The sequence below is a fragment of the Sciurus carolinensis genome, chromosome 5 (assembly GCF_902686445.1).
Source record: "Sciurus carolinensis chromosome 5, mSciCar1.2, whole genome shotgun sequence".
In the NCBI taxonomy this organism is placed as follows: Eukaryota; Metazoa; Chordata; class Mammalia; order Rodentia; family Sciuridae; genus Sciurus; species Sciurus carolinensis.
Window position 1 is genome coordinate 148,768,307 of NC_062217.1, and position 23,403 is coordinate 148,791,709.

The following is a 23,403-nucleotide window of genomic DNA, read 5'->3' on the forward strand; positions in this document are numbered from 1 at the left end:
GGATTATTAGCATTATTTCTGGATCATTAGCATTGTTGGTGTTTGCAGCCTCCAGTCACCCTAGCTGGACCCTACCTGCATTTGCTTTCTGTCCCCTCCCCTCTCCTACTCTCACCTCCACTCAGGGCTACCTAAGTCAGACAGCTCTGTGCCCTTCCCCCTCATTGGCAGCAGATAAAAGGTGGAGGAAATATGGGGCACGATCAACCATCATTAGCTGTAGCCTTTAAATCCTCATCTCAGGGAGATATACGCACAGCAAGGTCCAGCGTGGACAGCATCACTCCTGTGAGGTTAGAGAAGTGTTCGGAGCTCTGCACAGAATTGATGCTCTACAGGCAAGCCCTGGAGCAGAAGTCCACCTTCTGTCCTGGCAGTCCAGAACTCCACTTGGCAACCTCAGCCTTGGTAGAGTCATCCCAGCGTCTGAGAGCCAAGATGCCGGTGCGCTTGCTGCAAGAAAAGGTGAGTTTCCAACAACGGTTTCCGCATCCATGTCTGTGGGCTCACTTTGGGCCTCTAGGTAACTAATTGGTGGGCAAGAGAGTTGAAGGCTCCTGAGAGGCCTTGACCATCTTTTAGAGTGTGTTGCCTTCAATTGGATGGGAATGTGGATGGTAATTTGGGAACTTGATCCTCCAACCTTTGTTTCTTAAGCTCGTCAAAAGACAAAGTTTCAATAATTTAGTTATGAATCTGACTTTAAATTGAAAATTATGAATAAGGCAGCCTCTATTCTATAAAATAAAGCGAAATCTTCTATGGTGTCATTGCAGAACCTTAGAATCTCAAGTTTTATAAGGTGAGAACAAGGGAACAATTTATACATAAATATATATAATTATATATATATAATATGTCATATATATGACATACATCATATATTTGATTTATATATACATATACATATGTATTACATATATGTATGTGTGTGTGTATATATATATATACATATATAGATAGAGAGAGAGAGAGAGAGAGAAAGAGAATATGCTTCTTAGCTAGGGTAGGGTACCCATGAACCAAATCTGCTAAAATCAAATAGATCGAAGAATGAGCTAGGAATCTATTTGTGTTAATCAAGGAATGCATTTCTTAAATTTTCTACAAGTGAGTCCCTGTAATACCTAATGTGTTTGTCCATATGTAACAGGAAATGTCAGCAACTGCACAGACTCCTTCCTGTTCAACTGTCACCAGAGAAGACATGTCTCCAAAGAAGGGTCCAGGGAGTTGCCAGAGATAAGGGGGAACTTAGAACCAGCAGGGGTTTTGAAATAAGTGATGGAAAAGAATTTCAATATGTGCCAGTCAAAAGCATAGACAGAGGTGTATTTAGGAAAGTTGATACACATTCAAGGGAGAATGGGACAATCTCAAGAAAGAGGTGCCTTTGAGGTAAAGAAAGCAAGGAATCTGCATTCAAGGGACAATTCAGGTCAGGAGTGGTGGCACATGCCTGTCATCCCAGTGTCTTGGGAAGCTGAGGCAGGAGAATTGCAGGTTCAAAGTCAGCCTCAGCAACTTAGTAAGACTCTGTCTCAAAATAAAAAGGGGGGCAGGCTAGAGGTGTGGCTCAGAAGTTAAGCACACCTGGATTTATTCCCTGGTACCAAAAACAAAAAACCTATCTTCTAGGTTGTTGCTTCAGGTTGCCGAGGGAAAATGACTCTGCCTAGTCAGGGATCAAAAGTCTCATTTTGAGCTGGACACAGTGGTGCACACCTGTAATCCTATGACTTGGGAGATTGAGACAGGAGGATCACAAGTTCAAGACTAGCCTCAGCAACTCAGCAAGACCCTGTCTCAAAATAAAATATAAAAGAGTTTGGGGATGTAGCTCAGTGGTAAAGCATCCCTGGGTTCAGTCCCCAGTACAAGAAAAATCTCATCTTGATTGATCTAAATAAGGAGATAGACACTGGACACAGTTGTGGGAATGGGTTGGAATTCTTGTGTTCAAAAACATGTCTGACAGATCAGAATTAAAATAACTCAGGGTAAACATGATTTTAGTAAAGACTCTCTGGATAGTTATTATCAGGCACTTATACAAAGACCCCTTTCTCTATAACATCTCAACTTTAATTGGTTTTGGTAGGGCTCATACAAGTGTGTATCTCGAGTTATACTAAAAGAACTATTGTCTTACTTTTTTTTGGTTTGGGGAACTAAACCCAGAGACACTTAACCACAGAGCTAAACCCTTAGCCCCTTTTATTTTTTATTTGGAGATAGGACCTCACTAAGTTGCTTAGGGACTTGCTAAGTTGCCAAGGCTAGCCTTAAACTTGGAATCCTCCTGCCTCTGCCTCCCAAGTCACTGGCATTACAGGCATGTGCCACCACACCCAGCTGTTTTACCTTTGAATGTTCATAAATGGCTGTGTTGAGGTTATACTTTCTTGCCAGTTTTTAAAACCAAGTTGTCAAAAATTGACCTTGTTTCTATTACTGTTAGGGTCAGCTGAGATTTCTCAGGGTTACTCTTGGGAACTTGTGAAAAGCCTCTTGGATTCTTTAACTTTCTATACCAGTTGTTCCATCTGCCAGGATAGGTCAGAGTCTTGCTGACCATACATGGCTTCCCTTGGAAGCATCAGGGACATTTTCTTCTCCAGTGACCTTCCTCTTTGCAGGATGTACATTTTGGTTTCCTGTTCTCTAGGTCCTTACAATTCCCCTTATTGGGAGGTCAGGTGACTCAGCAAGGGTTGCAGGGTCCTTAGAGAGGACCCATCATTCCCTGAGTTCTGGCTGACTTTAGAGGGCAAGGACCAAAATATTGGCTGTATTTTGTTTTTGTTTTTTTTTTTTCGCCCCCCCCCTTCATTAGCTCCTTTACTTCCTTGACTTTGGTCTTCTAGTTTTGGTATTGGGAACTGAACGTTGGGATGCTGTACCACTGAGCCACATCCCCAGCCCTTTTCATTTTTTTATTTTGAAACAGGGTCTTGCTAAATTGTGTAGGCTCTCACTAAATTGCTGAAACTGGCCTTGAACCTATGGTCCTCCTGCCTCAGCCCCCGGTCCCTGGGATTATAGGCATGTGCCATGTCAGAGGGCTCCATACTTTGGTTTTACACATCTAGTAAGCCAATTTCACCAGTCTTGAAGTGGGAGTAATAGGTTTTGACTTTAATGTCTATAATTTTTTCAGTTATCCCTTTTATTTAATTGGGGTCATTATTAGTACTGGGAGGCAGCATTATCTCCTATCTATCCTGTAGGTGATAGTTTATTATTTAAATTAATTCAGGTTGTTTTGTTTTAACTCAGGTTGTTTGTTGTAGTGCTTTCTGCAAAACACTAAAATGAAATGCTTATAAGGTTTCACAAAGAAAATACAAAATGAAATTAATAAGAGCAAAAACATATTTATCTTGTAGAAGAGTTTTTGAACCAAGAAACAATTTTTATAACACTAATGTATCTTTGGTATCTATTTAGCTCCTACAAAAATCCATAAACTTATCAACTCAATCACATATGAAATCCTATACAAGCTTTACTTTCTTTTAAAACTCTTCTGCAACCTTTAAATACCTTTTATAAATTACCCAAACCTTTATTTAGTTTTGTATTATATTCTGTTTTATTTTGAGATCACAGAAATCTTTACAACAAAAATCTATTTTTTAAACATAAATTTAAATGAGTTTAATTTTAGCCTGCCTTGGAGCCATGAGAGGCAGAGCCTTATCTCAGGTGAGGTTGGCCTTTTGACAAATCTTTTTTATTTTATTTATTTATTTTTTTCAGTGCTGGGGATTGAACGAAGGGCCTTATGCTTACAAGGCAAGCACTCTACCAATTGAGCTACATCCTCAGCCCTTACAAATCTTAAAGTATTTTATATTATTTACTTTTTTCTAACTACAAGTTTATTCAAAACAAAATAATCCTCTCCAACTTCACTGAGGTAGCTGACCATGTCCACGACCAAATCCACCTCTAAGCTGGAATTTGGTTGCTGACCCAGTCCCAGCCTCAGTTTTCTTGTTAGCACCGGGGGCACAGCACACTGTCTGTAGGTGTCTGTCAGCTTCCCCTCTTATGATTATTACAGGTCTCTTGTCCTCCAGACCTTTTTTACCAAGGCCTGCCAGTTTCTGGTCAGCTACAGCATTACAGTGGCAAGCACAATCTCAGGCAGCAGGTGGAGGTAATCACAGAAATACTGGATGTCCTCTTTGGTAAGGTGCCAGTAGAAATGTCTCCAGACAAACTGTTCCTTCACATAGCCTTGAGACTTGAGTTACTGCATGGCTTTCATGATGTGAAGGTTGGGCACATTCTTATCTGCCAGCTCTGGGTGTTTGAGGACGTGGATATCCTTCTTAGCTATCATTTCTCCCTCCTTAAAAAGGAGTTCATAAATGGTAATTCAGTTCTTCTTGGGCATCAACATTGCAGAGGCTTCAGGTCCAAGGCCAAGGCTGGAAAGCTTAAAGTATTTTATTTTATTTATTTTTATTTGTTTGTTTGTTTACCAGGGATTGAAACCAGAGGTGCTTAACCACTGAGCCACATCCCCAGTCCATTTTATTTTTCATTTTGAGACAGGATCTTGCTAAGTTGCTTAGGGTCTTGATAAATTGCTGAGGTTGGTCTCAGACTTGAAATTCTCCTGTCAGCCTACAGAGTCCCTGGGATTAAAGGCATGTATCTCCATGCTTAGCTGCTGGTTAGAATTTTAACTCTTAGTATCCTTGTCTTTAGTTTAGTCCCAGAAGCAGAACAACATTACACTGTTTTATTATTTAGTAACAATTTATATAAAACACACAAACCCAAATATATATATTTTCTTATAAAATTCAAGAAGCCAAGAGTACTTGAATTTCTATTTAGCAGTTGTGTTTTAGTGCTTTCACCTGCAAATTAATCAGATATCTTCCCTAATACATTCATAAATTCCACTTATGTCAAACCTAATGTACATATTTTAACAGTTAATTTTAGGTAACTCATATGAACCAAGATATCAGATGAACATTTTAAGACTTCTTTTTTCTGCCAAAGAAAAATCTTAAAAGCAATAGACATTGTACTTCAAACATTTTAGAGAAAACAGCACTCTCCTTATTGGCTAATCATCTGGAAAATATATTTACTCTCATTTTTTTATTTTTTTATTTTTTTATTTTTTTTGGGTGCTGGGGATCGAACCCAGGGCCTTGCACTTGCAAGGCAAGCACTCTACCGACTGAGCTATCTCCCCAGCCCTTACTCTCATTTTTGTAACCAATTTAAATTTACCTTATTGTTAAAGGATTGTTTAAGTCACATGAACTAAAAGGCATTTGGATCTATTTTTTTAAATTTATGAGTGTTGATTTATCCATAAGCCAATTTGATACCATGTAGACACAACATATAATACACACATAAAAATAGAGACAAAAACAAATATTTTATAGCTTTAATCTAGATTTACTATTTGTCAGGGTTTTTTTTTTTTAATAATCTATTGATATGATAACCATGGTCCATCTAGGCATGGTGGCACACAACTTAACATCAGCCACTCGGGAGGCCAAGGCAAGAGGATCGTAAGTTCAAGGCCAACCTGAGCAATTTAGCGAGGCCATAGGCAACTTAGTGAGACTGTCTCAAAAAAAAAAAAAAAAAATTACCATGGTCCTATTACATCTCAAAGACACAAACCTTAATTTAAACATCACTGAGAAGAGCTTAGGCAAGTGAAAACCAAAATTTTAAAGGTGGGGCGTGTTATGCAGACTTAAGTCAATATCCTTTCCTAACTTAAGAACTAGTCAATACAGGACGAGATCCTTACAGATGAAAATTTCTTTTTTAAAGAGTTAAGGAAATCACCAGTGGGCCAGATATCCCCTTTATTTAAAAAACAGAAAGAAAAGTTCTCTCAAGACAAGCAAAAGAAATAAAGAAAGGGCCTCTTTTCTTTTTAGAGTTTGCATACTCCAGGTATTGGGTACCTATAGGTAGGGGATAAGAAAGTTAAAGCTGCTCATTAAACAGAGTGCAGGCCAGGTTTAAAATTTCAGAAACCAAAACAGTTCATAACAGATGTCTTCTGTGACACAGTGAGGAATAGAGGACACAGATTTGGGGGAGGCCTGTGTAGTTGGAGGTGGCTGGGACAGGGTCTATCAAGCATGCCTGGACATTGAAACAATGGTTCAGGTGGTCACTTGTCCATCCATGAGGTAGATCCATCACCATTGTTTCTTTTCCGTTTTTAGGACCTTTTAAAGGGGAAGATCTCTTTTCTTTCCCAATGTATTTGAGAGTTAACCCTTGAATAATTGCTTAAGAGAACAACACTTGAATAATCAGCCTTCCTAAAAAGACAATGGTGGGGGGGGGACTAAGGAGAGGGACCCAGATAGTCACATTTTTGACATTTTCCCCCCATTATAGAACAAGCTTCCAAGCTCTAATCTATATTAAAACCAAGCTATGTTACAAGGAAAAAAATAATCAATTTCTTTTTTCCTTTTGAAAGTTTGCTGTCTTAAAAGAATTCTGATTATTTAATATGTACCCAAGTGGTGAGTTTTCAAGAATAAAAAATGCATCACCCACAATCTTTAATGGTTTTCTGAAAAACAGAACGAAAACATAGGCCTCTGGGTACTCCGAGTTCCCACCAGGGATAGGATTTTTAAATCTGTCCCATAGTATATCTTCAGGATAATCTGCATCTCCATTGGGCCTGGGCATTAGTCTGCTACATAATGAAGGGGAACTCTATTAATCCCCAGCAGGATAGGACTTTTAAGTCTGTCCCAAATCATCTGCAAATTATTGGCAATACAATTGTCCTTGTCACCATTATGCAGACTTCAGGGTACTTGACAGCCCCTACCTAGACCTCAAGAAAAGAAATCCTTTATGGAAAATAATCCTAAAAACAAAATCCCTAAGATCTCAATTAACCTAGGTACATTGAAGACCTTACAATTTTTTGGTTGTTGTTTTTAAAAAGTGAGAACACAAAAACTTTAGAGTTTTGAGACATGTTGGGATAGGACGATAACAGGTAACTTTTAATAGAAAGAGATTTGTTTATAGCTAATCTTTTATCTCAATACCAAGAAGGACAAATACCTCATGGCAATCATGTCTCTTTGGGGCAAGATTTGATTAAAACAAAACATATCTTTTTAAAATACTTTTATACCTTTATTCATTTTTATGTGGTGCTGAGTGCCTTATGTGTGCTAGGCAAGCAGTCCACCACTGAGTCACAGCCCCAGCCCCTAAAATAAAACATATCTTAAGTACAGAAATTGCCGTTCCAGCTATTTAAGGTGGTCCTCACTCTTTCAGTAAGATAGTATCAGTATGGGGGCCATTTATGTTGGCCAATAATAATAACAGGAGACACAGAGCGGGTACCTTCAGAGCTATTTCTATTAAAGAACAGATGGAGATTGGAAAAACTTACTTCCCCAACTATCAAGTCACAACTTAACTAGTGGGCATGGATTGAGTACAGAGAATATGAAGATAAACACAAGAATAAGCATGACTTTAGATAAAGCAAAGGTTTGAGAATGTTTCTTAGCTGACAGTAACTACATAGGACAGAATAAGGTAGCTAGAAAATAAGACAAGTTGGCAAAGAGATAGTTTAGAGAATAGATGGAGGGAAGACAGAACAAGAGTTCATCCTCAGAACTTAATTTGTTCCCTTTGTTTCCACCTATTTACCCTCAGGGTTTGTACACCTATCATTCCACAAATTACTTGATTGTTCACTAAAGGCAATTCAAAGAAACCCCAGGAGGACCCTGCTTGGCTATTGGTTCACATTTCACTGCTCATTACCAACTAGTATCTCCCACTTTAAAAAAAATTTTGTTTTGAGACATGGTATCCCTAAATCGCTGAGAGTCTTATTAAGTTGTTGAGGTTTGCAATCCTCCTGTTTCAGCCTCCCAAGTTGCTGGAATTATAGGCATGTGCCACTGTGCCCAGCTCCAGGATCTTTTATAGAGTTTCTTCAAAGCAAAATGTTTTCTCATGGCCAGCAGGTGCAGTGTTCTGTACTCAATTTATTCTTTCCTGGAATTCTCAATTTTAGCTGATGAGTAATCTGACATTCCTTTAAGTACTCTATCCATGCCCACTAGTTAAGTTGTGACTGAGTTCTGAGATCCCCTTGACGACTTAGGGATTTTTCCCCAAGCTTAAGAAAAGGGAACTATCGGGCTGGGGAGATAGCTCAGTTGGTAAAGTGCTTGCCTTGCAAGCATAAGGCCTTGGGTTCGATTCCCAGCACCACCAAAAAAAAAAAAAAAAAAAAAAAAAAAGAAAAGGGAACTATGAAGATAGAGAACAAACTTCCTATGAATTTCTAGAAATTGGAATTCACACACCTGCAGTACAGTGGGCCTCCTTATCCATGGTTTCACTTTCTGTGGTTTCAATTGCCTTTGGTCAACCATGGTTCAACAATATTAAATGGAAAATTTCAGAAATAAACAATTGATATGTTTAATATTATACACCATTCTGGGTAGTGTGATGAAAGAGTGCTGTTCTAATCCATCCTGTGTAGGTTCCTTTGTGCAGTATACTCATGTTGCCTAACCTATACAACAGTCACTTAGCAGCCATCTTGGTGATCAAATCAACTGTGGCAGTGGCAAAGTGCTAGTATATAGTGTGTATTACTCTGTACCTTCAGGCATCTATTGGGATCTTGGAACATACCTTTATAATTGCCATTAAATGCCAGTTTCTGTCATAGTGAGACACCTGCAGTTCCCCTATAGGACCCAGTCCTACTTCTGTCATGACTTCTTTTCTTGCTAGTGACTCCTCAGCCTCTGCAAACCCCACAACATCACATGATTTTTTTACAGCACATACTAACCCTTTGTCTGCAGCCCTGAGTTCATATGCCCTCTTACAGTCCACTCACCCTGGATTCAAAAGCCAAAAGATCATAGGGCAAATGCAAAAAGAACAGAGTTCAGTCTGAGATGAACTTACAACACTTGAGGCTTCCTAAGGAAGACAGGAGATCTTAAAGAGAATCAGCAGCACCTCTCCTGCATCCATAGCTGTGTTCTTGGAGTCCCTTTATAAATTGTCAAAACTGTTGAGGATAAAATTGCCACAAATTTACTTATGGATCTAATTGGTTGTTAATTGGAAATCAGGGCTGCCTTCATTCTACAAAGTGACAATGAAACCTCCCACTGGACAATAGCAGAACAGTGGACAGGTAAGGTAGGAACAAGGGAACAGAAAAATAAGAAAATCTTGATTATTTTAGGTTACATTTCCATGAGAGTTTAATCCAGGGAGCTTTCTTATCGTGCTAACTCAGGTACATGGGAACCTCCTGTTTCCATGAAAAACTTACCTGTTAGGGGAATTACATACTTCATTAAAGATTTGGTTTGATTATGTGGCACTTAGGATGAATGACACCATTTTGGGTGGGTCTGGTCTGTTAGGGCCTCGTACAGGAATTTAGGCCAAAACAATGATCTCCTATAATTTTTCTTTCACAATGGTCCCCAAATTCTGAGTTTCATGGTACCCTTTGGGCTTTTAGGTGTCTTGTTGGTAAGGGAGAAAGTTGAAATCTCCAGAGAGAATTTGGCCACCTTTCCCAAGTCATACTGTTTTCCACTGGTGGGAACTTCCACTTTCACTGGTGGGAAGTTTGGGTACTTGGTATCCAACTTTTGTTTCCTAAACTTTAAAGTAAAGAAAAATCCAGTAGTGCCTGTCCCTTTATATATATGTGCAGATTTTCCTTTGTGTGTGGCTAGGGGTGCAAGTGTTTCCTCCCCTCAGTCCCGCCACTTCACCCTGAGATTTTTTTTCACTCCCAATCTATCTGAACAGTTTCTAGAAATGTCTTCTTCCACCTAATCCTAGTTAACCTTGACACCAGGGCAGCATATGTGCCTCTATTGCACCCTTCCCCCAGTCCTATTAGAGAGCAAAGTGACTCTGCTGCACACAGGCCTCTGCTCTCTCCTGACTCTCCACTTGACTCTCCTTCTAGCTCTCCAGCTCCTACACCACCACCACCCCCATCACAGCACCTCCCAAAGGGAGCCTGAAGAATGAAGGAGAGAAGTTGGAGAAGATCTCTCTCTACTTGGCAGAAGACATTCGCCCTGAAATGAAAGATGACATATATGACCCCAGCTATCAGGATGCAGAGGGCCCCAGGCCCAAGCTTGAGTATGTCTGGAGAAACATCATTCTCATGGGTCTGCTGCACTTGGGAGCCCTGTATGGGCTCACACTGGTTCCCACCTGCAAGTTCTACACTTGGCTCTGGGGTAAGTAGGTTTCCCAGGTTTCTCATTGCTCTTTGATAACGTGGGTTGTTCCACAGAGCGAGCCCCTCTCTGTCCAGGTTTTGCCAACCATGTGTCTTTGATTGCTTGAGATACTAACCGGGCTGGGGAAAGAGCCTAGGGAATTTTAGGGATAGGAATGTCAGTTCTGGGGGGCCCTTAATGTGGTATTGTGGAATAAGCCTTAAGACCATGTGCAGAGGGTTGGAGGAGTAGACAAATGGCAAAGAGGCAGGTGTCCCAGAAAGAGAGTTTCTGCTTGAGTCATTTGTGTGACTGCCTGTCAAAGTCTTACTTGCCACTAGAAAACCCAGAGGAAAGATGGTGGAAAAGAGAAGAAAAGAAAAGGAGGTAATTCAGAAAAATATTTTGACCTGACTCCTCGGCTAGTCCAGATTCCTTTGTTACATAGGCAGGATAACAAGACTCCTGTATGACCTAAGTTGCACAGATGTGTTGCTCTGTTACTTCTGGTAGATCTCCAGGGTACAGCAAATGCCAGTCAATAAAATGTTCTTAGGATGAAATAAGGTTGCAGAAATGCTGTTTTACTCCTTGACCTACCAGCTCCTTCCCTCCAGATGCCATGAAGTGCCAAATACGAGTCCTGGCCCCTACATGTCTTCCAAGGGCTGCTGTGATGAGGGAGAGAGGGTTTCCAGTTCCTTCCTGACCCCTTTTTTCAGTTTTTTCAGAGACCCATGGCTGGGGGCTGATGGCAGGTCAGCTCCCTGGATCCATGCCTGTGCTTTGCAGTTAGATTCACCTCTGCCCCTGAAGCTGAGCTTGGAAGGGAGAACAGAGAGCCCTAGAGACCTGGGTGTCCAATTGTTGCTCTCTGGGGAGTAGGGAGCCAGTATTCCTTCTCCAGAAGACAATTAGAGGTTTCCTGGAAAAACCTCAGGTGTGGGAACTTTCTGGCAGCTCTTCTGGAGGGCAGTGGTTTAGAAGGGACTGGTCAGTCAGGAGACAGCTGGACCCCCACACCTGTTAGGTCTCATAGGAGGTGAGATATGCTCCCTTGAGCCTTACCTTGACAAATCTTCCAGATGTCACAGGAAAATGCAACAGAGAAGATTTTTTTTCTCAGAATGAGGACCAGGGACCAACTGGGGACAATTTCACATTTTTAGGTGTTCCTTTGGTTAGATGGTATCATTCCTGCCCCAGAGGCACTTGGTGGAAGTAAGTCAGGCAGGAGGTCGCTCCATCTGCACACCAGGAAGAGTTGCTATGTGTGTGAGAGGAGGTGACTTCTCTCACTGCTCTGAGACTTGAGCTGCAATGTGATAAACCAAGAGCAAGGGCTGGAGTCCCCAGGGAGATTGTGAACACCCCTCTCTACACCTTCTCCTCAAGAGGAGAGCCTTCATGAGTAGTTTTGTCACCTGCAAGCCCCTTTCAGCCTAAAATCTCCCTGAAGACCTCATTCAGACTACAGTATGACCATGTTGCGAGTGCTTGGTCACCCTCAGCTGCTGGTGCAGAGAATAGTCCAAGGCTGAGCCTGCTATCTTTTGTTGCCCTGTCCATGTGTGTGTGCTATAACTTTGAACAGACACTAGGCACACTGTGCGGATGGTGACTTATTTTGCTTCTGTCCCTGGGCCGTTTGGTGGGTGGTGTGACTGACAGAATAACTATCTTGAAATGGAGATTTCAAAACTCCTCTGCCTTAAGGAATAAGGCTAGAGGTTTTAGCTTGGGCATCTTTTCTTGCCACCTTTAGAGTTTAGCAGCTGTTCTTGTTTTATCCCAAAGGAAAATATAAAATGAACAACTGGTTGTGATTCCAGCACTTTTCATGACAGAGCAATTTTGGGATAGTTCTCTTTCATTTTGAAGCTGCTCAGAAAAGCCCTCAGGTCAGGGCTGAAAAGATCTCTGGCAACACTGAGAGCCAAAATCAAAGCCCCTGCAGTCTACTTCTCAGGGCAAAGCTATAGGAGGTTTCTTAGCTATCAATTGCAAACAATAACAGTTCTTCCATAAAAGAAGCAGAACAAATGTAACTGACTGAGTCTTCTACTTGAAAGACAAACTGGTGTGGCTAGAACAGGCACCAGAGTGCCTGCATTCTTGTCCCAGTTCCGCTGTTAAGATGGGATGGCATGTGCTTTGAGATTCAATGTCCCAGGGTCATCAGCACCATGAAACAACCTGTTCTGTCCAAAGTCCTTTCTTTCCTCCTGGTGGTCACAGGGCTGTGGTTTCACTGTGGTTTGTCCAGATGGAGTTAGATACTGAATCAGGGAAGAAGATCTCAATTACTACATACCAGAGGCCACAAATCACCTGGGACATCAGCCCAGCTCAGAGAGAATGTGGCTAGAACTTTCCTTGAGACACTGGCTCTGTGGCTTCTCTGGGAATCCTGTAGGAGGAACAGGATAGTATGCAGGAGGTAGGGAAGGGAGAGGAGAATGCCTACTGTTTAGGAAACTATCTCCAGTTGCAGAACACAGGACAATTGGTTACAGTGCATGGTTATCTCCAATTGCAATTAAGTAATTGGCCCCTGAACATCCACTGTTTCTAGCTGCCTCAGGAATGAAATATTGTTAATAATTTCTCCCAATGCCTCAACCTGTGTCTCCTAGTGCTGCCTACAAAGGGAAGACTCAGGCTCAGGAGGTCCCACATATATTGTCCTGCCCAATTAGAGATATATGTGACACCTCCTGAGCCTGTAGACCTTGAGGACAGTGAGGCAGGACAGCAGTGGTGTGCTCCATTGCCAGAAATTGAATGGTAGAGGTGGAACAATAACTGCTTATTGTCAGAATACTTTGCTAACACTGGCTCCAGTTTTCCTAGCCATGTGAGCCTTGATACTTAATCTCTGACAACATCTACAGCAACTATTTCCTCACCTGCAAGGTGTGGTATTAATAGCACCTACCTCTTTCAAGATGTGTGGCAAATACAAGAATATTAGCATCCATGGTAAAGCTTGAGTCTCTGTGCAAATAGACTGCATGCGGAGCTGACTAGGGCTGCACTACCTGCTACAATGCTAAAATACTTTCAGAGCAGCTGATAAATATCCATTGCTTGGCACCCCTAAGTGGATCCTGTATCATAGGGCTTCTTCAATTGGTCAGTGCCCAGGTTGCTCTGGCTGCTATTTTCAGAACACCCTTGCTTATGTTCCTAAGCTCAGTGAAGTAATTTATGGTCCTGAACCCGTTAGAGAAGGTGAACTGAATGTCCATGGAGATAAGACCTTGGATATAGTCCCTGCAGGTTGACAATGAAGGTGACACAGTGGTGAGAGGCTTATTTCCTCTCCCGCTCTCTCTCTCTCTCTCTCTCTCTCTCTCTCTCTCTCTCTATCTCCCTCTCTCTCTCTTTCTCTCTGCCTCCTTACTTCCTGGAGCTACCCAACTCATCTTTATCCCTGGGTAGAGAGGCTGGGGGGTGACGGTAAAATATTTCAAAGTGATAAAAGTACAAGGCCTCATGAAGAATGATAAAATTATGGCATTTGCAGGCAAATGGATGAAATTGGAAAATATCATGCTAAGTGAGATAAGCCAATCTCAAAAAACTAAAGGATGAATGATCTCGCTGATAAGTGAATGAAGACATATAATGGGGGGTGGGAGGGGTTAGCGTTAGGGTTAGGGTTAAGTTTAGGGATAGGGATAAGGAGGGTGGTAAGGAGGAAGGAAAGACTGTATAGAGGGAAAAGAGGGGTGGGAGGGGTGGGGGGAAGGGGAAAAATAATAACAGTATGAATCAAACAACATTACCCTATGTAAATTTATGATTACACAAATGGTACGCCTTGACTCCATGTACAAACAGAGAAACAACATGTATCCCATTTGTTTACAATAATAAAAAAAAAACTAAAAAAATAAATAAATAAATCCAAGGGGGCGGGGAAGTACAAGGCCTCAGAGACCAAGGCATCCTCAGGTTCCAGGGTGGAAGATCCTCACTCAAAATCTAAAGATGACACAAACTGTATCATCAGGAGAATGTACTTGTTATGCTTCCTCTGTTGGGAATCACACTGGTTGGGACTCATTGTTTTGTCCTGGCAGCATATTTCTGCTATTGGACCAGTGTTGAGGGCATCGGAGCAGGAGCTCATCGCCTGTGGAGCCACCGAACTTACAAAGCGCGACTGCCCCTGCGGCTCTTCCTGATCATCGCCAACACCATGGCGTTCCAGGTGAGAAGCTGGTGCTAACTTTTGTGCCTTCACCCTGTTGATGACTCAGGGAAAAATGGAGGGGATCTGAACCTGGAGAGCAGCTCCACCAGGACAGTCATTGTCATTTCCCGTCTCTTGTGGTCACCTCAAGTGCAGGTTCAGTGCTTAGGTCCATCAAGCCTGGGACACTTGAGGGTCAATGGAAAAAGAAATAGGAGGTAAGTAGGAATGACTGTCAAGGGATGGGATTATTTTTCATTCCAAAGTCACTCTGTTGACAGTCTAGCTGTTGCAATCCTTCAGGAAGAGGCCGTAGCCTACCCTGTAGGTACTAACCCTGGTTTGCTGCATAATTAGTGGACAATGAACTCATTCTTTAAGGAGACTATTTGGGGATCCCAACACAATGAGATAGAAGGAAATGTGCCACAGACTTGTAGCTGTGCTTTTTCAGATAAGAGCAAACATTTCAGAGCACCCAATTTGTACCAGGCACTGTGCTGGGCACTTGACATAGATTACCTCATTAAATCCTCACACAATCTTAGAACCTGGGACCTATTATTACACCCCTTTTAAGAGATGAGGAAACTGAGCAACTAAGAGGGTGGATAGACCAAACTTGGATTCCTATCTTGGGCTGCCATGCTGGCTAATTCACCTATGAGGTTGATTGAGCACAAGTTCATAACAGAAAAAGAAAATTGGGGAAGGGACTCTCATTAAGTTATAGCAATGGGCACAGGAATGCTTGTGGTGTGGGCTTAACTTAGAGCAAAGAGAAAACAGAAAACAAATTAGTTCCCTTTTTTTGACAATATCTGAAGTGTTTACCACATATGAGTAATCATCTTGGCCCTAGGAACTTGTACCTTGAGGTTGCTGATGTTATCTGTGTAGAGCAAAGTCAAGAATGAGAAATTGGTTTTTCTTTCTTTCTTTCTTTCTTTCTTTCTTTCTTTCTTTCTTTCTTTCTTTCTTTCTTTCTTTCTTTCTTTCTTTCTTTCTTTTTCCTGGGGGGATGGGGGATACCAGACATCAAGCCTGGTACCCTCATATTGGGTTGGTGAGCTGTCACTTTTGAAGGCATCAGCAGCCATCTGCCCCCAGCTTTATCCACAGACCAGTGTTGGCAGAGGCGAATGAATTACAGGTTTCTTTGAACTATCCCAAGGCAGAGGTGATGCCCTTCTAAGAACTCCCGGTGGGTTGAGACTGCTTAGTTGCTGGTGATACCCTGTTCAAAGGGGGTTCTGTGCCTCACAGAATTTATTGGTTCAATAGCCATGGGTTCAAATGCCAGCTGCCTGGAGATAGAAGAGATATGGGAGCAAGCTGATGCACTTTTAATTGTGCTGTTCCTGCTCACGACCTCGTTTTGTTTCTCTTGAAGAAGCTTTCTCACAATAAATCCTTTCGATGTTTAATAACATCATATCCATTTGATGTTTAATAACATAATAAACATGTGGAGCCTGTGTGTGGCCAGTGTTTCTCCCACCAGGAGTTCAGGGGTCCACTGAGTCCCACCTTTCTGTCTTTGTGTTTGATTTATTTCCAATCCTCTCACTGCCTACATTCAGAGAACTGATAAACCATCACACTGGTTCAAGTCAGACCAGAACCCTGGGCCCCAACACTGTTTATATTGGGGTGAGATCAGGCACCCCAAAAGAACCTTGTTCTACATAACTAGCTTGCAGAATTACAATGTTCTTCCTTAGTGAAATTATCTGAGCATTGTGATTTACCTGCATTCTCCCCACCATAAAACCTTCAGGAACCAATAGTGCTGTTCCTGTGGTCTGGGACTGACAGTTGCTTTTCTGCACAGGCTTCAGGGCAAGTGTGCAGGAGAGGACAAGCCCCACCCCCATGCCCCCTTTGGAGCCAGACTCTTGGGGACTGTGTGAGGTTAGGTTGAGAGCTGTGGGCTCTTGCGGACATCGGGCATTGGAATTTTAGTAGGGCATCCCTCCTCAGGCCTGCATTCCTCTTCTCTGTCCCTCCAGAATGATGTTTATGAGTGGGCCCGAGATCACCGCGCCCACCACAAGTTCTCAGAAACAGATGCCGACCCTCACAATTCCCGCCGAGGCTTCTTCTTCTCTCACGTGGGTTGGCTGCTTGTGCGCAAACACCCAGCCGTCAAAGAGAAGGGCATGACGCTGGACCTGTCTGACCTAAGAGCCGAGAAGCTGGTGATGTTCCAGAGGAGGTGAGTGAAGGGAGGATGGGCCTGGGGATGTGGCCCTGAGCATCTGGGATTTGGGGACCTCATTTTTTCTCTTAGTCTTAGAAAATAACAGCAAAGGATTTACTGTTTGTAAGTTCAAACTCATTTAAAACCACAATATCTAACGTCCCACAGGCCCCCAGTCATAGCTTAGGACTCTGTTCCTTCCTCTCTGACCTATCTTTATAAAACCCATTTAACTGTAGCAAACTGACATGGGATAATCGTGGACACAAAAAGTAAATTCAGCTGAACTTTCTACTCTATTGGAGTTAGAGGGCTAATCCAAGGATCCAAATAACCATGATATAAGGCAGAATATTGTGAGTACCTGAGAGAAAGAGGAGGGAGATTATTGAGGAGGGAACTGTTGGCAAGGTATTGTGAACAGAGTAGAATCAATCCACCCGTGGATAGAGACTTTCACATGTATGGGGAGCAAGGACAGTGGAATGAGAAAAACATAATAAGCTAAAGATTCAGGCAAGTTCCGGGAAGGATGTCCTTCTGCTTGGAAAATAGGGTAGGACAGGAAAAGGAGCACAGAGACCATTTCTGTAAAGTCATAGATGTAGACTTCAGATTTTATTCACTTGGAGCAGAAAACTACTACTGGTTTCCTCTGTAGCAAAGTGGCACAGAGGTGTGCTTCAGAGTGACTGCTCTTGGGTAGGTAACCACTGAGCCAGAGAGATGAGAGCAGGGACACAGGTTGGATAGCAGCGGGGGACCATGCTGAGGAAGCAGTGGCAAGAATGGAAAGGAGTTGGAAGCAGGGAATGCCAGTGACATAAAAAATCAAAGACACGTCTGCCGAAGGGAGGTAGACAGTCATCTCCCTGGTGTGTCAATGGCCTGGTCTATGTGGGAGTGACTTGCAGATGATCAAGGACACTCAGTGTGCCTTCTGAGGGAAAAGCAGAGTAACTGATCAGGGGGAGGTAGTAGGAAACGGTGACATTATACAAACACACTCTGTACCAAAGAGCATGACTGGTCAAAGAATGGAGCCCTAAGGCACATGGACAACAGCCCAGGCAGCAGAACTTGGTTGGTGACTTTGTGATTTGACCATCACCTGTTTGGCACATTCTTCCTTATGCTCTTGTCAAATAAGCAATCTGAGCAGGAGCTAAGAGTTCCAATCCTTGCTGCACTGTTTCCTAGTGTAATCTTAGAAAAGTCATTGAATGCCTCATTTAAAAAGTGATACTCTATACTCAAAAGATTTCCTTCCCCATTCCCCAAGGCCGCTTTTTGCCCAAATGTACTCACTGTGTAAGAGGAAAGGCATGGCACAGCTCAGTCCAGTGAGAGTGGACAATCCAAGTTAAGTGCATGAGTCCTCACTCAACCAACTAAATGTGGGTTCTCTCGTGTAGGTACTACAAGCCTGCTGTCTTCTTGATGTGCTTCATCCTGCCCACTCTGGTGCCCTGTTTTTGTTGGGGTGAAACTTTTCTACACAGCTTGTATGTTGCCACATTTCTGCGATATGCTGTAGTGCTCAACATCACCTGGCTGGTGAACAGTGCCGCCCATCTCTATGGATACCGTCCCTATGACAAGAACATCGAACCCCGTGAGAGTTCCCTGGTTTCCCTGGGAACTATGGGTAAGACAGCAGTACACAGTAAAACCAGTAAAATCTGGTGATCAGCGGATGACAGTCTTCAGTTTGGAGCCAGAAATACCAGATACATTCTAGTATTTTATGACCTTTTTTGTATCTTGGTTCTTCCATGGAAAAATTTGGGAAACCCATATGAGAGTCAGGCAACAAGGATTTTGTAAAAAGATGGTGAAAAATAATAGTGTCTTTCATTCCAGGTCCCAAAGTCATCTCCATATCCTACATATAATGAGTCATTTCCTAATTTTCCTTTCTCCTGTTACCTCTGGCCTGGCTGCAGGCATGCATGGGGCAGGAGGTGCATAAAAAGAACATCAGGGTCAATGGAGAGGTCAAGAAGCCTTGTGTTTTATATTTAATCATGCTATATAAAATGTGAAAGAAGTAATTATGACTGTTTAAAAAAGGATGAATATACCATTCTGAAAGCATTTTTTTTTTTTATGTCCTTGCTATAGTTTCATGAATCCCCACCACCACCTTTCAGGCACAAGTACCATTGTGCATGTTCTTACATTGACCTATGCTGTGCAATTCTGAGATTTTCCTAGAAACAGAATGGTCCAGACTGAAATGTGTCCTGTACTTTAAACAGAACTCAAGTGAATGTCCCTGACTCCAGTCTCCTTATAACTGCCAGTCAAAGCGGCTGTCGGCCTTACCGTTGTCATTCGTGTCATTCACTTCTGCATACCTGCCCTTTCCTCCCTCTCTCCACCCTTTGCTCTCCTCCAGCTCAGGTTCCTGCCATTCTAATCTTCTTCTTTTTGAATGACCTCCCCTCACAGTAGTCACATGTGTTCCTTCTCTCTGACAAAGCTGACCTTCCCCTTGAGCCTTCCTGGAGCTGTCTCTGGCTGCCCTAGTTACCACCTCTGACCCTCTTCTTCACTTTTCTCTTACGTCTATGGATGCATTTTATTCTGTTTTAAATTGGGTACCTCTAGGTCAAGTGAGTGCTTACTCAGAGCCTTACTGAGGAACCCATCATGGAGGTGAGCAGTCCTTTTTCAGCCTGGTGTTACCACACACCACTCTCTCAGTTCACACTCCAGACAAACCAGTGTACATAGGGACATGCACTTTTAGAAGCCCTGATTAGGGTCATTTCCTTTGCAGGACTTCCTTTACTTGCTTATTGTTCATATCGTTACTACTCTAACTGGGGATATTTTTATCCTCTAGGGTCCAAAAATTCCTTTATTAGCTTTAATTTATCCCAACCTGATAAGGCTCAGTACTGCTAATGTTGGAAGCTGTTCAGAAAAAAAGAGTCCTGCCAAGGATTGGCAAAGTGTCCATGGAGTTTCCAAATATTTGTCCTCCATAGAGCACTCCTCCATTGAGAGCACCTTTATTTTCCTCTCAAAATGAAAAGTTAATCACAAGAATTTTCAGAATCTTAGAGGTTACAGGGAAACACTCAGCAATTTTAGACTTGCTCTGTTTTATCAGCACCTCCCCCACCCCAGGATCAAAGTTCAGAGAATTAGAAGTCATAGTAGCCCACTGTGAACCAGCAGTGACTGAGGAATCTCCAGTCCATGGGGAGGCCTCCTTACCTCTAACTTTTGTGTTTCCGGCTAGTCTGTTGGAAGCTCCCATCCTTACAGGAAACACCAGTGCATTAGGGAAAGGTGTGTTTCCTTACTCACCTGTGTAACAGAACTAGCTTCTTTCTAATCCTCCTATCCATGGGAGAAACATTCCTTCTTTAAAGGATCCCAGACAGAAATGGTTGACCAGGGGCCTCTGGATTTGTTGCTTAAGATGCCTCTGGGAGGTATCTATTTGCTTCACAGTTGAACACTGTTCATTCATTCATTCAGTAACAGTGGGTTTCTCCAGGGCTCAAGGTACCCCTCTAGGTAGGAAGTGTGCAAAGATCAGGAAGAAAGCAATCCACTGAACTCCTAACTTCTCTCCTTGGTTTTGTTCCAGGCGAGGGCTTCCACAACTACCACCATGCCTTTCCCTATGACTACTCTGCCAGTGAGTACCGCTGGCACATCAACTTCACCACGTTCTTCATTGACTGCATGGCTGTCCTGGGTCTGGCTTATGACCGGAAGAAAGTATCTAAGGCTGCCATCTTGGCCAGGGTTAAAAGAACTGGAGATGGAAGCCACAAGAGTGACTGAGTTGGGGTTTTCTGGGGCCCTGTTCCAAAAGCCAGCGGGACAGAAGTTTAATGTTCTGTCAATTCACTAATTAGTAATGCTACCAGGATACTAAATGATGACCTTAACCCATTCCAGTATAGGATTCTTATAAAATGCACAACTATTGAAAGGCAACAACTCTACTGTGTTAAGCAGATATTCTTTTCTTCTCTCTCTTCTCTTCCCATTGGCTTTTCATTGCTTTGTCCTATCGCCTTTCTCTTTTTCCCTCATTGCCTCACAGGAAAGCTGCTGGTCAGTTATAGTCTGTGTCCTGCTTTCAAATCCTATCATCCTTTCTAGAGTGTAAAAGTAAAGGTCTTCACTCCAAAAAACTGTCTTTTCTTGAGCTATCCTGAGCTTAAAGATAGGTGGCAAAAACTAGAGATGCAACAAAAGTTCTGGGAATTTGTTGGTTAAGTATCATCAGCCCACTTGCTACATGGAAAAAAAAAACTTTATTTGACAAAGATTGTACAAAGCAGATAAACTATCAGGAGAAAGTTAGCATGCAGGGTGTGATTCACAAGTAAGGATGATGATGAATTGGAAATGAGGTGCAAGGAAACTTTCTGTGACCAGAACTAGTTGCTTACCAACCAGAGACATGGAGTCTCTCTGTTTCTCTGACACTGAAAAGGAATTGTCTTGGAGCTTGGCAATACCAGAACACAACACCGAATCTCAGTGTCTCAATGTAATTTAACCTGAGAATACAGAAGCAGCACTTACTTAATAGGAAACATGGTCTTTACTGGAGAACAATTGAATTTTTCTTAAGATTATTTGTTTCACAAGAAGTCTTCAGGATGGCTATGTCCAGACTTGGCATATAAAATCACCCACAGACTTTTGAGCATTCCATGAGCTACCTCTCCAACTTCTTTCATTACTCTCTTCTGCCATATTTGTGATATTGGTCACACCTCTCATAATAATTGGTCATACGTCTCATAATGATGACTGTGGCATTTCCAAACAGCCAAATCAAAAAGGGTTTTAGAAGGTGAAGTGTCAGCCAAAACATACATAGATATGGATACTTTGCTTGGATTTTGAAAATGTTTTGGAGTATTTACTTCTGAAAGAGGGATATTGAAGAAATTTGAAGTAGAGGAGAAATTATGTAGCTTGCCTAATCCTCCCATTGCTGCACAGGTGATGGAGAGGTCGAGGGACAGCATCTGTAGACAGCTCCTCTGAGGTGACTTTCCAAAGGAAGGACTCTGAGAACACAGTTAGGAGATTCAGGAAGTTGCCGAGTAAGTTATTAGGTGTCATAATGAAACAAGTTCCAAGCTAGGTCCCTTTATTTGTCCCAATTGCTCTTTAGATTGAGTAGAAACTGAGTTTTTTTCCTTGGTATTGTACCCTTCAGTCATTCCTTGCTCTGTGACCATCCAGCCTATAAAGTAGGAAGAGGGTCAGAATGTCTTATCCGCTAAGATTCTGGATTCCTGGCTCTACCCACTGTCCCTTTTCTCTTACTTGTTCTCTGTGTTCCCTGACTTTTTCTTCTTTCCCTGGATGGGTAGCCTCTGTGGGTATTCAGGACACTGAGGAATTGCTGCCCAGGAAGCTCCTTCTCCTGCAGTCACAATACTCTTTGGCTCTGTAGTGCTGTGTCTCTTCAGCACGTAGAGCTGATGCCACTTTTTCATGACCTCTAGATCTTCTCCAACTCTCCCTATGCCTCTGCCACACAGATAACCCTAAACAAGGCTAGAACTCTTCTAGAAATCTGGCTGACTCAGAGAGGCTCTGTCTCATGAGTCATGGCCTATCTCAATGCTCACATTTTGCCAGTGAGCTGGCCACTGAGCAAAAGTGTGTTGTTAGTTCCCTCTATATGGGTCAGAACAGAGAGCATGCACAGTGCCCCTGAGTGTTCAACAGAGTGGCTTGGGCTGATCAGCAATGAAAGTACAATGGTGCAATGCTTTGGGGAGGAGGAGGAGGAAACCCACTGGGGAGCACAAGAAGTAAGGACAAGTTCCCAAGTGCCTCACATTTAAAGGAGGCCCCCCACCTGGAGGCAGGGTCTGCTGGAAAGCCTGGGCTTAGACATGGGATCTAGATGCCAAGAACTTTGCTGAAAAGAAAGTGTTAATAAACCGACAACCCTCCATAGCCTAGGGCAGACAATTGGATAGAAGAAATCTGGAAAAACATGGAACAACAGTGTTTGTTGATCGTGTACCTCACCTGCCCTGTGCTTCTGTCATCAATGCAGAAGCCTGGCTCTTCTCTTTCAGGATTGGAGTGTGCAATACCAAATGCTCAGTGGATAGGCTGTTGCGGCCCAGTAGTGGGAGGGAGCAGGGCCTTCCTTCCCGCATCAATTGTATAGAGGCTACTGGGACCAACCTGTGCTAAGGCAGCTTTGTCTGTGAGCTATTAATTGAAAGAACCTCTTGGAAGATCACCATAAATTGGATCTATTGACCTGTGTATCTATCCCTGGAAATGTCTTTTATGTAGTTTTAATTCTATAGGTCTTGAGATGTCTTCTTTATAATATATGACTAATAAACTCATCTTTCACTTCTAGTACTGTTCCATGGATGTGACCCATGCCATGTCCCTACATGAGTGGGGATAGTGTGAATGTGGGTGTGTAGGTAGGGGTTTGTTGGCTTAGTAAGAACTCTATTTTCAAGATTCTAAAGATCAATTCAAATGACACATTAATGAGGAACTCTGATCTGATCAAGAGTGAATTTCTAGCTGTCCTTGCATTGTGTACCACTGACAACTCTTTTGGACACCTAACGTCTCTTCTCATGTGTTGCCTGTGGGCCTCCTCTCACTCTCTCTGTGATGTTCCTTTACAAGTGAGATCCTATAGATATGTCCAGGATAAAGGAGATTGGTTGGAGAATTAT

The 23,403-nt window shown here is 42.5% G+C and overlaps 1 protein-coding gene and 1 pseudogene across 1 annotated transcript; one reads left to right on the forward strand and one right to left on the reverse strand.

Annotated features, from left to right (window-relative positions):
- Positions 1-347: 347 nt before the first annotated feature.
- Positions 348-20,578, forward strand: LOC124984908 (acyl-CoA desaturase 3-like). Its single transcript, XM_047553063.1, has 6 exons — positions 348-465; positions 10,022-10,304; positions 14,375-14,505; positions 16,500-16,705; positions 18,106-18,338; positions 20,298-20,578. The coding sequence occupies exons 1-6, from the start codon at positions 439-441 to the stop codon at positions 20,495-20,497; spliced, it is 1,080 nt and encodes a 359-aa protein (XP_047409019.1). The 5' UTR covers positions 348-438; the 3' UTR covers positions 20,498-20,578.
- Positions 3,915-4,411, reverse strand: LOC124984907 (40S ribosomal protein S10-like; annotated as a pseudogene).
- Positions 20,579-23,403: the final 2,825 nt, after the last annotated feature.

What these genes read in the sequence shown, in the direction of transcription:
- LOC124984908 (XM_047553063.1), top strand. Translation starts at nt 439, where the DNA reads ATGCCGGTGCGCTTGCTGCAAGAAAAG. An exon ending in GTTCTACACTTGGCTCTGGG is followed by an intron (nt 10,305 to 14,374) that starts GTAAGTAGGTTT and finishes TTGTCCTGGCAG; the next exon opens with CATATTTCTGCTATTGGACC. An exon ending in CTGGTGATGTTCCAGAGGAG is followed by an intron (nt 16,706 to 18,105) that starts GTGAGTGAAGGG and finishes TCTCTCGTGTAG; the next exon opens with GTACTACAAGCCTGCTGTCT.